Here is a 16,056-nt window from a genome sequence, read left to right as displayed (position 1 = left end):
ATTTCAACGCAGCTTTTTCTATAATATCATACGCTTCTGTCGGCGTCTTAGTTCCTAGATCGCCTCCTGCGTTCACGTCTAATCGCTCCTGTGTGTTGTAACTGAGCCCCTGATAGAACGTCAAAACCAGCTGTCTCTTGGAGAAGCCATGATGTGGAACATCAATCAACAGATCTTTAAATCTCTCCCAGGCCGCGTGCAACGACTCTCCCTCGTCCTGACGAAAGGAAACAATCCGGTTCCGAAGCTTGTTTGTTTTCTCAGGCGGAAAATATTTCTGCATAAACTGCTCCGCCAACTGATTCCAGGTCCTGATGGACCCGGCTGGGAGTGACATAAGCCAAGCTCTAGCTTTGTCACACAATGAGAAAGGAAACAACCTCAACCGAATTGCATCCTCCGAAACACCTGTAATCCTAAATGTCGAACAAATAGCAAGAAAAGCAGCGATATGCCTCCCAGGATCCTCATGCTCACATCCGTCAAACTGTACAGAATTCTGCACCATGTTAATAATACTAGATCTAATTTCAAAAGTAGGTGCATCTATAGTAGGCTGAAGGATACTCGGCTCCAGGCCTGCCCTTCCGGGCTGATTCGTTTCATTCAAAGGTCGGTCTTCGTCCGCCATGACGACTCTCTCCTCGTCCCCTGAGCTTTCGTCTTCAGAGATTATCATCGGCTTATCAATTGTGTTTGCAATGCGTTGTGCAATGACAAGTGACCTTTCGCGCAACCTCTTACTTCTTCTTAGGTTATGAGCTGGTTCGTCAGTCGGCTCAGCAATAGCGGGCGCGGGAGTTGAGGACATAGATTAACACACTAATGGTTATAATCAAGCAAGGAATTGTTATGTTTTTGCCCAAAGGCTACAATAATACATAAATAATCAATCTAAATGCTTGAACTTAACAAAAATATGGAAAGATTTAAGAAACCAAACCATAAACAAGCATAAGAATGAGAATCCGGATAGTAATCGAGCTAAACCGTGGCTTGAATCCGGGCTAAAGCTAATGCTTCCGGAGCCTGAAAATCGCCTGTGAAGCTCTCCAAAATTCCAGAGTTACGAACAGAATGCTTCTGTTCGCTTTTTATATTTTTTCGATGTCGCACGGTCGTGCACCGATCGCACGACCGTTCACTTTATGCATTATTGGAGTTACTGTTCATGACATCAGCAGAGTTGACTGGTCTTCGCTCCCGCATGACCGATCTTCATATGGCACGACCGTGCCATTCCGGGATCTTGTTGCACGGACTGCAGCACTGGTCATTCATCACCGGGAATTAGCTGATCATCGGATCCGCACGGGGTGCAAGGAATGGCACGACCGTGCCGTTCCGGGATTTTCTTGAACGCCTTGTTGCACTGGTCGTTCATCACCGGCTGATCTTGGTTGGTCGGAGATGCACGGTCGTTCCTCAGACCGCACGACCGTTCTGCATGCCCAGGTCAGTTTTCTAACAGAATGTTCGCAGCTTCGTCGTTTTGTCCGAAAAGTCCTCGTTTTCACTATCATCTTGTCCGGTACGCTGTTTTAGGCCTGTAAACAAAAGTATACATAATTAAGTATCCGAATGACGATTTTACGGCCGAAAATGCATAAAATGGGGATAAAATGGGAGACTAAAATATGTGTAAATTAGCGAATATCATTGGCCATCTGCAAATTGCTTTATATGATTTTGAGCACGAGTCAGAAAGTGCCTTAACAACCGTATTGCATTGTCCTTATCACACACATAAACTCATCAAATGTTGCAAATCTTGGATTGTATGAAACTTATAATTTGTAAAGGTGGAGGATCAATGTTTGAGGTAAACAGATTTGGTCATAAATAAGCCAACATGTTAATAGCACAATTAAAAACGTGCCTAAATGGTTTCAACCAGCTTAATAAACTGTTTTTGACACACACGATACGTTTAACTTATTGTGTTAAATAAGTTAATATGTCGACACATTTATGACCCGTTTATCAAAACATCATAGTTTTAATAGTTTTACGAATGATTTACATTAATTAAATATGGATTGCAATTTTGGTAACTTTTATGTTATCGTGTTAATTGCGTCTTATTTTTTAATCGCATTTAGTGAATAGTGTCAGTAGTTTTGTTAAAAGCTCGGTGTCATTCGTGACTGAGCTATTTACAAAAAATTGTGTTAAAGGTGCCATGGCGTGTCATTCATTTTATTAAAATAATTGCATTTAATTGTGTTAAATATGCCGTGTCATTTAACCCGCTTATTAGACCCCCCGTAGTGGGGAGTTTTTTAAAAAAAAATCAAAAATAACGCCGAAAAACGCCCAAATCCCATTACATAGGGGCGTTTTTGGGGGAAAAAGTTGGATTGTCATGATTTGAAAAACGCCGGAACTTCATTTGTTTGCCCAATAAAACCTTGCCATGCGTGTATAATATTTGTGTGTGTATAATATTTTGTGATTTTGGCAAAGGTTGAGGAAGAAAGTTGCAGGTTTTTTTTTGAAGGTTTTTGGGGAAGAAAGTTGCAGGTAACTCAAGGAAGAAGAAAGTGATTTTGCACATTCAGTCCCTAAAGTTTGATTGTATTTAAAAAAAGATTTAACTTCAAAACCTTTAATATTTCAACTTTCAAAAATACTAAATCAGTCCCTAAAGTTTCAAAAATACTTTTTTCCGGTTTTTTTTTTTATTTCTAGTATTGTATTTTTTTTATTTAATGAACTATTTTAAGTTTTTAATTAAAAAAAATAATTGTGATATGATTGGAAGGGGCGTTATTGGGCATTATTCCCACTACGCCACTTTTGAAATAACCCCCAATAATGCTCCCATGCTGACTGGACTGCCACATATCGCAAAACGCCCAAGAGTGGGGGCATTATTGCTCAAACCACTACACATGGTCTTAAACATGTTTGTATTGATGTTTAAGAAAAAAAATTTGCTTAGTTGAATGTGTCATATTCTGATTCACTCTTCTTGTTAAACGTATCGTGTTGTGTTTGACCTATTTAATGCAATACGACACATGTTTGGCGAAACTTGAGATTTCCAACCGGGGGTCGAAAACGTATATACCAAAAATTTCTATAAAACTGGGGGTCAAAAACGTATATACCAATAAATTTCTATACGAAAACTACATACTCTCCACTACCGAGCGAAAAGTTCGGAAGGTTGGCCGACCCCTCCCGCCCCCACAAAGCTACGCCTTGGTTACCAACATACTGATTTGTGTCCGAAGTAATTGTTGATCATAATAATTTAATTTGACTTGGTGCCTTAAAGTGGTTGTAATTCGTATCTTTACTCATTGGATTTAGGAAGTCTACCGATGAAATTCATTGCAACGTAAAGGTTGGAATACAACATGGGAAGCTATAGTCTCACTCTTATTCTTTGAACACACCTTCACGTTGCTTGACTTATTTGGTTTGACCCTATAATAATTAACAAATGAAAAAAAAAAGTTCTTTAGCTACTATTGAATTGAAATAATATCAACTAGAATTACGACCCGCCGCAATGCGGCGGGATTCTTTAGTTATAACTAAGTCGATTTAGGACGCACACGTTATGTTGAACCTGTCAAACGGGAAAAAATAGACGATGTAAAAACGTTCACCCACACACGCACATTATGTCGTGTTAATTCGCAAAATTTAGAACGAAACGTAAAAAACGTTAAACCAAAGACGCGCGTTGCGATGTGTTAAGTCACAAAATTTAGAACGAAGCATAAAGCGAAAAATTTGTAGAAAATGAAAACTATAAAGGACCAAAGTTGAAAGTAAAAAAAGTTGCGAGGATAGATTTGCAAAAGATAAAAAGTTTTGTGTTAAAAGTAAAAAAAAAAAAACAATAATTTTGGGTTAAAAGTAATTTATGAAATACTTTTGGGTGAATAGTAAAAAAATCATATGTATAACCATTTTTTCTTTGGAAAACACCCAAAGCCAAGATTACAACACATAAGTAAAAAAAATCAAAGTGGTTAAATCGCAAAATATGAAAACTTTTGAATTAGAAATGAAAAATCAAATTAATGAAAGGGGTTAAATTGAATAAGATGGAAACTTTTGAATTAGAAGTGAAAAATCAAATTAATCAAAAGAGTTAAATTACCAAAGATTAAAACTTTAAACTCAAATTGTCAAAGATTAAAACTTCAGGGTTAAAATGGAAACAAAGATTAAAACTTTAAACTTAACTTGCCAAAGCTTGAAACTTTAGGGTTAGAAATGAAAAATCCAATTTTTTTTTGAAAAACTCCCAAAGCCAATTGTACAACTACTATATGCATAAAGTAGTTGGCTATTAATAAGGTTTTAATTCTCAAGTTACCATCTTTTCCAAAATGTTTTAGGCACGTTAGCTACGGATAAGATAAGAACTCTACAGTTAAGCATATGCTTAAGTGGCAACAATTCATGATGGGTTTCTTTTTAGCAAGTTTTCGCTCAGTCAAACAAAAATAAATCCATGAACTCCCATGGTCAAAACAAAGAATAGCGGTCGGTATGAGGGGTCAACATGGGTAATCACAAAACAATCCATGTAATCCACACGTTATATAAGAAGCTCACACATAAACATAAAATTCGAGTTTAGTCACTTCTATTTGTAATTTCAAAACCATAAACACAAATAAGTATAAATGATCATTTGATACTAATGTAAACCAGCTTTACCAAGCAATTCACTTATTTGACATTTTGAGCCTAATTTGGCACAAATGTAAATTTGACCAAAAGCCAAAATTTTCATATTTTAATCATATATTTATATTAACCAAATTCAATAACTACTTTAGTTAATTGTCATCGGCTAGTGATGACTAAAACACGATTTTACTCAACATCCCACTTTAGGTCATCAAATTCATATATAAACTCATATAGCCAAATCTTCATTTGAGTTGTGTATTTAAGTTTAATGAATTCTAGTAGGTTTTAAACATCACGTATCATGTGTCTACACTTACGGATACCATAACAACTCTAGGATTTAAGTTAAAAACTCACAAAGAACTCAAACGACTAAATTTTTAATTTTTCATCATAGTTGAAATTAATGACTCATGATTTATCTGATACTATCATACTAAAAGGATGGGGTTCTAGAGTGAACACTAGTGTATTTGCGAACTGAGTGAACAAATCTTGGTCATTTATCTACACACGTGTATGGCCAGGATCTCATCATCAAATCGTAAAATACACTAATGTATTTCAACATCAAATCCTGGCCATTGATCTACACACGTGTATGGTCAGGATTAGTTCACTCAGTTCGCAAGCTACACTAGTGTTCACTCTTGAACCTAATCCCATACTAAAAACCATATATAATTTTATTCTTGCAAGCTCTATTCTTCAATACAATAATAGCTTTAATATTTGTGAGATTAATCGGCAGGGCCGATCCTAGCATTATGGGGACCCAAAGCGAATTAAAAATTCGAGGCCCTTTGTAAATTTTCTTGGGCACGTAATTTGGGTTTGTAACTAACATGAAATATATTAGGAAGAAACTTATATAGCACTTAACCAATATATAAATAAGATGATTTTCCTAATCAAATAATGTTGGGTATCTAATACATAAATCAAATCTAAGTTAGTCAAACAGTTTAACCTAATAAATAACAATTTACATCATGTATGAAAGGAATTAAAACATGCTACTTATTTTGAGTATACTATTGTTATTAGTTAGAAACGATTTTTTCGTAAATAAAATACTTATTTGGAGTATACTATTGTTATTAGCTAGAAACGACTTTTTTAAGTGAAATTTTACATGGACATACCATATTAAAAATTGTGTGAACAAAATCTTTTAGCTTATTAAAATTAAGATGATTAAAAAGATGCATTTATAAACCTCCATTAAAAGCATGAATGAGGTAATTAGTAATTTTTAAAGTGGGTAGCAAGTGTGATTCGAATCCAACCCTCCACAAAAACTATAACTTGTTCTTACCATCAAACTTGTATTAATGTTAAGAATTGTCACTGTAAATTTAATATCTTGTTTTATAAATATTGAATATTTTTTTTTAAATTTTGGATGTTCTATTTTTTTGGAAACCCTAAACCGTTGTCTAACTCAATTACACTAACGAGCCGGACTCTTAATCGGCTTTGGTTGTTGCTATAATTTATTCTTACAAGGAAGAAAATGATTATTTTCATGTCAGTTTCTAAAAATAAAAGGTAAAGGTTATATTAATCAAGTTGGTGGATGATGATGGAACCTCCTTTTGCAAATGCTAAAAAAATATAGAGACAAGATGGTGGGGTGGGTGGCTGGGAAACAGCAAAGGTTTAGTTGGCCGTCGCCTATAATTCCATAAAAGCAAAAGTGATGCTTTGAATGTGATAGCTAATGACGTGTCCCTTACATTTATTTCTCGTAATCATTTGCACAAAATATATATTTTATTTCTTTACAAGATATATTCTATATTTTATAAGGTTATTATTTTCAGTGTCACACTATAAGTATTAGAATTATTATTGAGTTAAATGTCATTTTAGTTCTTGTGGTTTGTGCCATTTTATCAGTTTATTCCAAAAGTTTCATTTTTTTATGTAGGTCCAAAAAGGTTTCATCGTTACCGTTTTAGTCCAATGAATTAACTTCATTCATTTTTTCTGTTAACGAGAAGGGAAATTCAGTCATTTTATATGTAATTCTGTTAACTGGAAGGACAATTTAGCCATATAAAATGACCATATTGCCCTTCTCGTTGACAGAAAAAACGAAAGAAGTTAACCAAGTGAACTAAAATGGCAATGGTAAAACTTTTTTGGACACACAGGTTAAAAATAAAACATTTGGACACACAGGTACTAAAATGAAATTTAACTCATTATTATATGATTGATATAAGTATTAGATGTGAATTTTTTTTTCTTAGCACTTTATATAGTTAATTAGTATTGTAATTGTTCTTTGTGGTATAATTTAGGTTAACTTGGTAAGTTAATATTATAGATTATGACGACTTTCTAAAGTAATCTAGAGATAAGAAAAGCTTAATCGTTACTATTTTCTCAGAGTATGACGGGTCTTTTGAAAATACCAAAATGAGAAGATTTTTGATCCTACAAAGAAGAAGAAAGATGCTATTTTTTATTTAGTTGTATTTTTTCCCATTTATGGTTCGTTAACGGAAACCGTAGAGCTAATCTTAGTTGGGTTAATTGCTTAAAAACCCTATTCTAGCAATGGTTGTTTTGGCCTTGTTTAGTCTATTCTAGTCACGTCTTATTTGTTTATATTCTTCTACCATTCGAAAAAATATATCAAGTTTTCAATTAAAAATATATGTATAGATCACTTTAACCATAGTATATGAGTGTTTGCTTTATTTTGTTTAGCAAAAGGGATGCATACTTCATGTAAATAGTTTCTTGTGTGTTTGTTTTTTACTATTGCTTTTATTTCACATTAATTGCTTTGTTACTTTTTGTTTTGCCAAATCCTCTTTATAGTATAAAGGTTATAAGGTGTGTATGCGTAGCACCTCTATTCCCCACTCTTCACGTAGAATTCACATCATCACCACCTATTTTATCCTTATCAAAAGGGTGGTGTTACCCCTTCCCATTTTCCTTCTATTCCCTTAATCATAACCGCCCATTTCATCAACTAACATTCGGGGAGATCCTCCCGAGTTCACCAATCCCGGATGGATGGGGGCGGTGTTCCCCTTCGGCGTTGATGCCACATGGGACTCCCCTTCCTCGAACCCTACAGTCCTACACCCTTAGCCTAACCATACGCAAATATATGATAAAACATACATCAACTTGGATATGCATCTAGATTCTAGGGATGTTAACAAGTCGAGACCAAATTTATTTAAGCTTGAGTTCGACTTCTATAGTATACTAGAACTCCAGATCGACTTGGTTAACTTAGTAGAGTTCAAACACAAGCTCAACTCGTTAGGAGCTCAGCTTGTAATGACGATTAGTTAATTACTCATTAGAGAGACAAATAATTACGCTTTCGTAAGAGTAATAGCTCTTGACAACGACATAAAGAGTTGCAAATGTCACACTATTTCGTATAACTTAATATCTATACTATATAATAAAAGAAACCTGTTTTGGGACACTTGTCATTCTCTCATTTAATTGATTAAAATTATTAATAATACTAATAATAATAATATTTAATCTAATCTAATACAAATAATAATAATAATATTTAATCTAATCTAATACAAATTCTTATTATTAATTCAATAACCTATTGTTAAACTAAAACTTCAATAGAATCTTAAATCCTAGCTAAACAAGTTTCGAAATTCATAATAATATTAATATGTTAGACTAATTATATTATTGATATATATAACTAAAATTATTATCAATAATATTAATAATAGGTTTAGAATCAAATACAAAGATTCAAAAAATAAGAAATCGTACAAAGGGTATCAAATTGACTCTGATTGAACTCATTCAACCGACATTAGAGCCGTCTTATCGAACTCTACGACATTAATTAATATGTAGGAGTTGATGGGTTACATTTATATTAACTCATTTATGTCAATATGGTATGTAAATGTCTCTGTCTTTGTTTTGCATTTACAGAAAATATCTATACTATATAGTTTAAATTGTTCAACCCGTGTAACACACAGGGAACTAACCTAGTCAGTTAATAAACTACACTTAAATTATTAAAACCAATCCAGTGGACATAAACTATAAATATTATCTTAAAAATCTTAAAAAACTAAAAAAGATATAAAATCCTTTACAAAAAGGCCAAAGCTTTTCGTCACGGGCGAAAACGGTCCTACATCTGGGAACAGGTGAAAAGCCTAAAAGGGCACAACCGTAATTCCCCACCACCATTTGCGTGATTATCACGCGTTTAACCATCACCACTTTCCCCTTCCCTTAATAAACCCCCTCCCCCAACACAAAATTCAACCAATTCTCGCCGGGAAGCCTCCATTTATCCGGCGAATTTCCGACGATCAACCCGCAATAAAACTGTTTTTACTCTTCAGTTTTTTTTTTTTTTAATTCACAGATTCTATCAAATCTCGCCGGGAAACTTTCGTTCTCCGGCAACACCGCTTCTATATCACAACTTTTAACGGTTAATCGGTGAGATAACCGTTTTTATCGTTCAGATCTTTGTGAATTCACAGATTCGTTGAAGATTTCGTCGGAAACTTTCATTTCTCCGGCCACACAGCTTCTGTATCACAACTTTTAACGGTAAATCAGTCATATAACTGTTTTTCTCGTTCAGATCTTTGTGAATTCACAGATTCAATCAAATCTCCTCGGAAAACTTTCATTTCTCCGGCGATAAAGCTTCTATATCACAAATTGTAACCGTAAATCCGTGTGAATTTACAGATTCGTTGAAGATTTCGCCGGAAAACTTTCAGATCTGTGTGAATTTACAGATTCGTTGAAGATTTCGCCGGAAAATTTTCATTAACGCTTCTAATTTACAACTTCCGACGGTAATTCGGTGATATAACCGTTTTTATTCTTCAGATCTTTGTGAATTTCGTTCGAAGATGGCTCAGAGGACAGAAAAAGAAGAAACAGAGTTCAAATCTGTACCGGAAACCCTAACTCCATGCGTAAACAACTGCGGCGTCGTCGGAGCTCCGGCGACGAACAATATGTGTCAAAAGTGCTTCAACGCCACCACAGCCGCCAGTTCCACGGCGGCGCAACGTCCTCGGTCTAGATCTGGCTCTCGTAGGTCTCCGGCGAGGTCAACGGTAACGCTAACGTCACGCGATGAATCCATGACGGTAGATCGGACGGTTGTGAAGATAGATAAGGAAGTGAAAGTTGTTAATCGGTGCTCAGGTTGCCGAAAAAGAGTTGGTTTGACCGGGTTCCGCTGCCGGTGCGGCGATATGTTCTGCGGTGAGCACCGGTATTCCGACAGGCATGACTGCAGTTACGATTACAAAAGCGCCGGTCGTGAGGCGATTGCTAGAGAAAATCCAGTAGTGAAAGCTGCGAAAATTGTTAGGATTTGAATTGGATTATTATTTTTTGTTATAAATATCCTCCGCATGTGTTCGAAGAACTTGAAATTGTAGGAGATTAGTTATTATGAATGTTTGATCTTGATTGAAGTGTTTGTTGTATGATTTTTCATCGATTGATTATTGAATGAAATTAGCAAACGTGTTGTTGTTGAATATGGCATTCGCACAGGGTTTTTGTTCAGCACACCGGTTTGGAGCCTGTTTTTGTTCTTATTGGGAATCGGTAGTTATTATTTTTTACTTTTTAGAGACCTTTTATAAAATCAAAATTTATTTTTACTTAAATTGGACGTTTTAGTTATAAAACTATGGCATGAACATAAGGGAAAATGGCGAAAATGGCCAAGAATGGGTCAACTTTTCTAAACTAGCCAAGTCAAACGTCTTGGCGGCTGACCAACCAAAATCTGCCACGTGTCCGACGGAAAAGTCAGGCGTCTGGACGTCTTGGCTGAGACGTTTCAGACGGCTTGAGACGTTTCATTATGGCTGCCCATATTTCCAGACGGCTTGAGACGTTTCCGCCCGGCTTGAGCCATATCACTCTCTTTAGCCGGCTACATCAGCTCGAGCCGGATTTTTTATTTTAACACGTTTGTTGTACGAATTCAAGACGTTTCTTGTACGAATTCAAGACGTTTATGTAGGAATTTAAGACGTTTTTCATTTATTTAGAGGGTTACCTTTTTTAAATACCATACATTATGAAAAACCGTATTTGAAGTTTAAATCTAAGATTTAAAATGTTTGTTTTTTAGTAATTATCTCACAACATGAGGGTCAAGTTTGTTGTTTATATTGGGGGAAGTGGGATGTCATTAACGGAAACATTGAGTATGTTACTGATGGCGATTCAAGGAGACGTGATTTAGAAATTGAAACAGATCATTCATATAATAGTTTTTTAAACTATGTTTCTAAGATGTGTGATACTTCAAACATTACACAGTTGTCATACCGGATGTCTACGTTTACTGATCCGATCGATATAATTAATGATCGAGATGTTAGATTTTTTTTGATTTGGCGATGCAGAATCCTTTTGAATTATATAAATTATATGTTATTCAAGAGTCTGGTGTTGGTTCCTCTGGTTTTTCTTCTTTAAACAACTTCAAAACTCCAGATCTAAATATTTCAGTAAAAGAAAGTGTTGATGTTTTAAAGGATGTGTGTCCTGTTTTAGAAAAATTTTTTGAAAAATCATCCACGTCTCACAACGAATCAGCATCTTCATCTATAGTGTTTGAGGCCGGTCATATATTCAATAACAAAGAAGAGATGAAGCTTGAGTTGGGAAAGAAATGTTTGTTAGAGCATTTCGAGTTTAAAGTTGATAGATCATCTAAGACACGGTATGAAGTGTCATGCATGGGTGATGGTTGTGAATGGCGATTTAAGGCATATGCTATTCCTGGTGGTAGTTTATTTTTTGTTAAACATATGAATGATAGACACACCTGTTCGAAGACGCAAACACACCCACATTTCCGTCAGGCTAACCCAAAGGTTTTGGGTCACTTTTTAAAGGAACAACTAAAAGACAGTGGTAGGATATATCGAGCGAAAGAGATTGTCAAAGATTTTAGACAAAGGTTCGAGGTTGAGATAACAAACCTTCAAGCTTGGCGTGGTAAAAACCATGTACTTGAACTTCTACAAGGAACAACCCGAGACTCTTTTGCCGAACTACCAATATACCGTTACAATTTGAAGCTTGCAAATCCTGGAAGCATTACTCACATCTTGGTTGATGAGCAGAGTCGTTTTGAAATGGTTTTTATTGCGTTAGGTGCTGCGGTAAGTTACACCTTTTTTTTTTGCATTTGTTCTTATTTTTTTAGAATAAGATACGTTTGATCTTATTTTGTTATCATTAATTTTCAGATTCGTAGCTTTATATTTAATCCAAGACCGGTCGTTATCATTGATGCGGCACACCTAAAGGGTGAATTTAAAGGGACGTTGTTTTTAGCAGTGGCCATGGATGGAAATAATCAGATTTTACCAATTGCTTATGGCATAGGAAAATCAGAGGATGGTGAATGTTGGGCATGGTTTCTCTCAAAGCTTAGAGAGTGTGTTGGTGAAATAGCAGATATGGCGATCATTTCGGATAGGGCGAATTCTATACATGTAGGTGTTAGAAACGTGTTTCCACGTGTTTACCACGGGTTGTGTTGTCGTCATTTAATGATGAATTTACGTTTGCCGTCTTCTAAAAAAAAGAATACTAGGCACTATGGTGGAAGACATGTAAATCTTATCGGATGTCTGACTTTAACGAGTCATTCAATGCGTTATGTCTTGCTGTTCCTAGAATACGCCAGGTTTTAACAAATATTGGGTTTGGTAGATGGGCAAGAGCTCATTGTCCCGGCAATCGATACCACTATATGACATCTAATAGTGCGGAGTCTATTAACTCTTTGTCTAGATTCTCGCGTAAGATGCCGATAACGCAACTTATCGAATTCTTCCGCGAGTCCGTACAAAAATGGTTTTATGACCGTCGACTGCAGGGCATGCAGGAGAGCCACTCACTGACTCAGTGGGCACAGAAGAAAATTTTAAAGAAAATTGAAGGTTCTAGAACCTGGACTGTTGCAGGTATCAAGGCAGACAGTTTTCTTGTTGAAGACGGTGGGAAAAAGGGTTTAGTTGATTTTTTGAATCGTTCGTGCAGCTGCCGTGTCTGGCAAGTTTCTGGTCTACCTTGTGGGCATGTGATTGCTGTTTCAAGATTTTTGGGTGAAACTGATTGCAGTCATTATGCATTCTCATGTTATTCAAACGAAGTATACAAAAAAACGTATGAAGAATCGATTAATCCTCTGCCTCATAGGTCTGAATGGGTGATACCAGAAGGCATTGGCAGTGTATTACCGCCGCATATTACAAAACGTCAATCTGGCCGTCCAAAAGAAAACACCCAGATCTTGTCTCGTGGGGAAGAGCCTGTTCAGGTATATTGTTCGCGGTGTCGAACATACGGCCATGGTCGTGACGTTTGTTTAAATCCAGTCCATCACAGATTCGTTCACGTAAAACATCAGGTATAGGAAAAGGGAAAGAGACAGAAAGCCAGAGTCCAATAGATGACATTTGTCTATCTTATAATTTAGCAGAATTTTAATAATAGCTTAGTTTTTTATGTTTTAATTAGGAAAATCATGTAACAAATTCTCGTAACCGCAATAGTAATTAGTACTTTTAATTTATATAAGAATTAAATTTTACAATGCGTACGTCCAACCTTCAAAAATTAGTTGGTGTGTAGCGCCCGGCGTAGAGTTCATCAGCCATGTAGCGTCTATATCTGACACAAGCATCCTGAATGTTTACTTCGTTCCATGTCAATGAACGGTTGTAAACTAGATTTTCCAATAGCATACATATGATAACACCTGATGAAGGGGTAAGGTCGCAAAAACCTCATAATAAGTACTTGGGACCATACCACAACTTCGTCTTCCAGCCCTTCTTACCTTGCGCGGCCGCGCATTGGTTCTACAAAGAAGGCTCAAAAAGTCAAATAGCAAGTAACACTTGCGCATCATAAAGCCTTGCGCTTTCCTCCATAAAACAAAGGATGAAATTCCTGAGATAAGCATCTCCCGCTGGATAATACCCAGACTTGGGATTTATTTATTCAGCTGACTCCACATGATAAGGAGTCACACCAGATTACAACAGTAATCCTCTAGAAAGACCCAATCGTGCACCACTAAACGGTTACAACCGTCTGGACACGTGTCAACACCTTAGGCGTCTCTAAAATCACGATGATAGCATGTAATTGGAGAGAAACCTCCACTTGATCACTTTCCACGTGGCAAACTCCCAGCCATAGATCTAAACCACGATCCGTGTGCACCCACATCGGATCAAGAAGATTAACGGAAGTAAATGTAACCACTTACGGGGTTAGCATTTTCCGTCAACATTTCACCAACGGGTTTTCCCGCCCAAAATTCTCGGTTATAAATATGAGAACAATTTAGGTATGAAATTCAAGTTACACACACTTCTTCAATACTTCTTCTTCTTCATAAACACATACTTATTCTCACGCCGGAGTCGGGTCAAGGAGAGAACCCCCTTCTCCCCTTGACGAGGCTAACGATGCTTTGTTTTGCAGAGTTTATCGGAGAGGAAGATCGGTAACCTCGAATCGAACGAGAGAGAACAAACCCCTTTATGCAGATCCAAACCCCCTAGATATTTCGATCCCGGTCGTTTATCTAGTGTTTCTTCATTGGCGCCCACCGTTTTTTCTCTGTTTCATCCATTTTTCTCTCGTTTTTCGACTCACTTCGTTGATTCCATTTGCATATGGAAGAAACATCAGCTCATCAACAAACCGGCCCTCGGCCGAATTTTGGTAACAACGTCCAACCTGAAGGAATTCCGGAAGAAGTCTCCGATGATAATGAGGTTCAATCCAATCGAGTAAACGAACCTGTCACTCCAGGAGTGCTACTAGCAGACCCTGTTCACTCAATTTTACCACCAGGAGAAACTCCAATCTCCTGGTACGTCAGGTCTCAAGGGGCACTAAATGCAGTATACACACAGCCGTGTGCACAAACTGCCCCTTTAACTCAATCACGAAGGCCAGGATCTCGTGCTAATGCTTCCCAACGGGAAGAACCATCTTACGAGAATACAGAAGTTTACTCCAGATCTACATCAAAAAATGAGTACACTCAGTCAGGAAGTCATCAGAGAGAGTATCATGGTGAACTACACCCCCACCGAAGACAATCAGTTCATACTAGGCTGGGTTCTCAACGAAACACCCACACCGATGAATCTGATTCAACCTATCGTGTGAGTGAGAATACCAGTGTGTTTAGTCGCTTGCAGCCCAATTACAACAAGTGCAGACCTTGTGCGGTTTACAACCCTGAGGCCGAGCATAATTACGATTTGATTTACCGCCCTGCGGAAGTAGCGGAAAATTAAAATTCATCATGGAAATCACTCTCTCCCTTGGACTTAAGCTCCATTGGCGGGAGGAAGTTTAAGAAATCATGGCGTGATTCTGGCTCGGGAAATCATTCGTCTGAAGATGCTCGAGCAACGATCAACAAACTTACCACGCAGAGGGAGACCAAGCAGGAGAATAGGGAGAGACAGTGGACTCCCTTAACTAAGACCCCGGCAGAAGTTTTGAGTACTGAAGACTATCAGTTCAAACCTCCAATCCCCATGAAAAACAAGCGTGGACAAGACGCTGCCCAATATTGTGAGTATCACAAGGACAATGGTCATACCACTAACAACTGCATTTCTTTACGCACATAAATAGAAAAAGCCCTCAAAAGCGGCGAGCTCACACATTTGCTTCAAAATATGCGCAAGGAAATAAAGCAGATAACTCGGGGTGATGAGGGCCCAAGCAAGAGGGCGAGAACTTAAAAGGCAACTCTATGACTTCTCCGCGGGAAAACACAGTTTATCAAGATAAAGCGGGAAAAATAGAGAGTAAGTTAAGTTTCGTCTATTTATATTAGCAAACTTTGTAATGGCCTCTGCGCCCTATCCCTAAATAAAAAAGCAAAGTTTCTATTATTCTTGTGTTTTTCTTACAAAGTGCATGCAATTTCTTTTGGTAAGCGCAAAAACATTATGGTAAACATAAAACTAAGTCTCATGAACAGTCAGTGATCATATCACACAAGACTATACGTTCACACATGAGCTTTATACCAACTTCATTTGCCTTACCTAGTCAAAGTAATTGTGTCCATGCAAAATATTGTAAAATCATCAAACAAACAAATAGAAACATCATACTATTCCTGGCGCACAAATACGCCTCAAAACTATCAAGCACGACAGTGTTTTAGTTACTTGCGCAACAGCGCATCGACAAAAGCAGGGATCCATATCCCAAATATTACAAAATTGTTCAAAAACAATCACAAACAAATTTTACGACAACTCTTCACCGTCATCCGGAAAGATTTCTTTCAGTTGTGCCACGTGATCGTCAGATTGA

At 36.9% G+C, this 16,056-nt stretch overlaps 2 protein-coding genes across 3 annotated transcripts; both read left to right on the top strand.

The window, feature by feature from the left end:
- The first annotated feature begins 8,938 nt into the window (after nucleotides 1–8,938).
- On the top strand, nucleotides 8,939–10,202 carry LOC110890625 (zinc finger A20 and AN1 domain-containing stress-associated protein 5). Of its 2 annotated transcripts, none has more exons than XM_022138235.2 (2): nucleotides 8,939–9,249; nucleotides 9,538–10,202. In XM_022138235.2, exon 2 carries the CDS (start codon nucleotides 9,561–9,563, stop codon nucleotides 10,035–10,037), a length of 477 nt encoding a protein of 158 aa, XP_021993927.1. In that variant the 5' UTR covers nucleotides 8,939–9,249; nucleotides 9,538–9,560; the 3' UTR covers nucleotides 10,038–10,202. The 2 variants fall into 2 exon arrangements, with proteins under 2 accessions (XP_021993927.1, XP_021993925.1); XM_022138233.2 differs by having other exon boundaries at nucleotides 8,940–9,249; nucleotides 9,394–10,202.
- Nucleotides 10,203–11,078: 876 nt separating this feature from the next.
- LOC110888497 lies at nucleotides 11,079–13,257 on the top strand. The gene is made up of 4 exons (XM_022136022.1): nucleotides 11,079–11,849; nucleotides 11,937–12,185; nucleotides 12,287–13,015; nucleotides 13,216–13,257. The coding sequence occupies exons 1-4, from the start codon at nucleotides 11,079–11,081 to the stop codon at nucleotides 13,255–13,257; spliced, it is 1,791 nt and encodes a 596-aa protein (XP_021991714.1).
- Nucleotides 13,258–16,056: the final 2,799 nt, after the last annotated feature.

Source organism: Helianthus annuus, chromosome 11 (genome assembly GCF_002127325.2).
Source record: "Helianthus annuus cultivar XRQ/B chromosome 11, HanXRQr2.0-SUNRISE, whole genome shotgun sequence".
NCBI classification, from domain to species: Eukaryota; Viridiplantae; Streptophyta; class Magnoliopsida; order Asterales; family Asteraceae; genus Helianthus; species Helianthus annuus.
Note: the sequence above shows the minus strand (reverse complement) of the source record. Positions and strands in the feature narration are given on the sequence as shown.

What these genes read in the sequence shown, in the direction of transcription:
- LOC110890625 (XM_022138235.2), top strand. Translation starts at nt 9,561, where the DNA reads ATGGCTCAGAGGACAGAAAAAGAAGAAACAGAGTTCAAATCTGTACCG.
- LOC110888497 (XM_022136022.1), top strand. Translation starts at nt 11,079, where the DNA reads ATGCAGAATCCTTTTGAATTATATAAATTATATGTTATTCAAGAGTCT. An exon ending in ATAGGGCGAATTCTATACAT is followed by an intron (nt 12,186 to 12,286) that starts GTAGGTGTTAGA and finishes AAAGAATACTAG; the next exon opens with GCACTATGGTGGAAGACATG. An exon ending in GTGGGGAAGAGCCTGTTCAG is followed by an intron (nt 13,016 to 13,215) that starts GTATATTGTTCG and finishes TGTTTTAATTAG; the next exon opens with GAAAATCATGTAACAAATTC.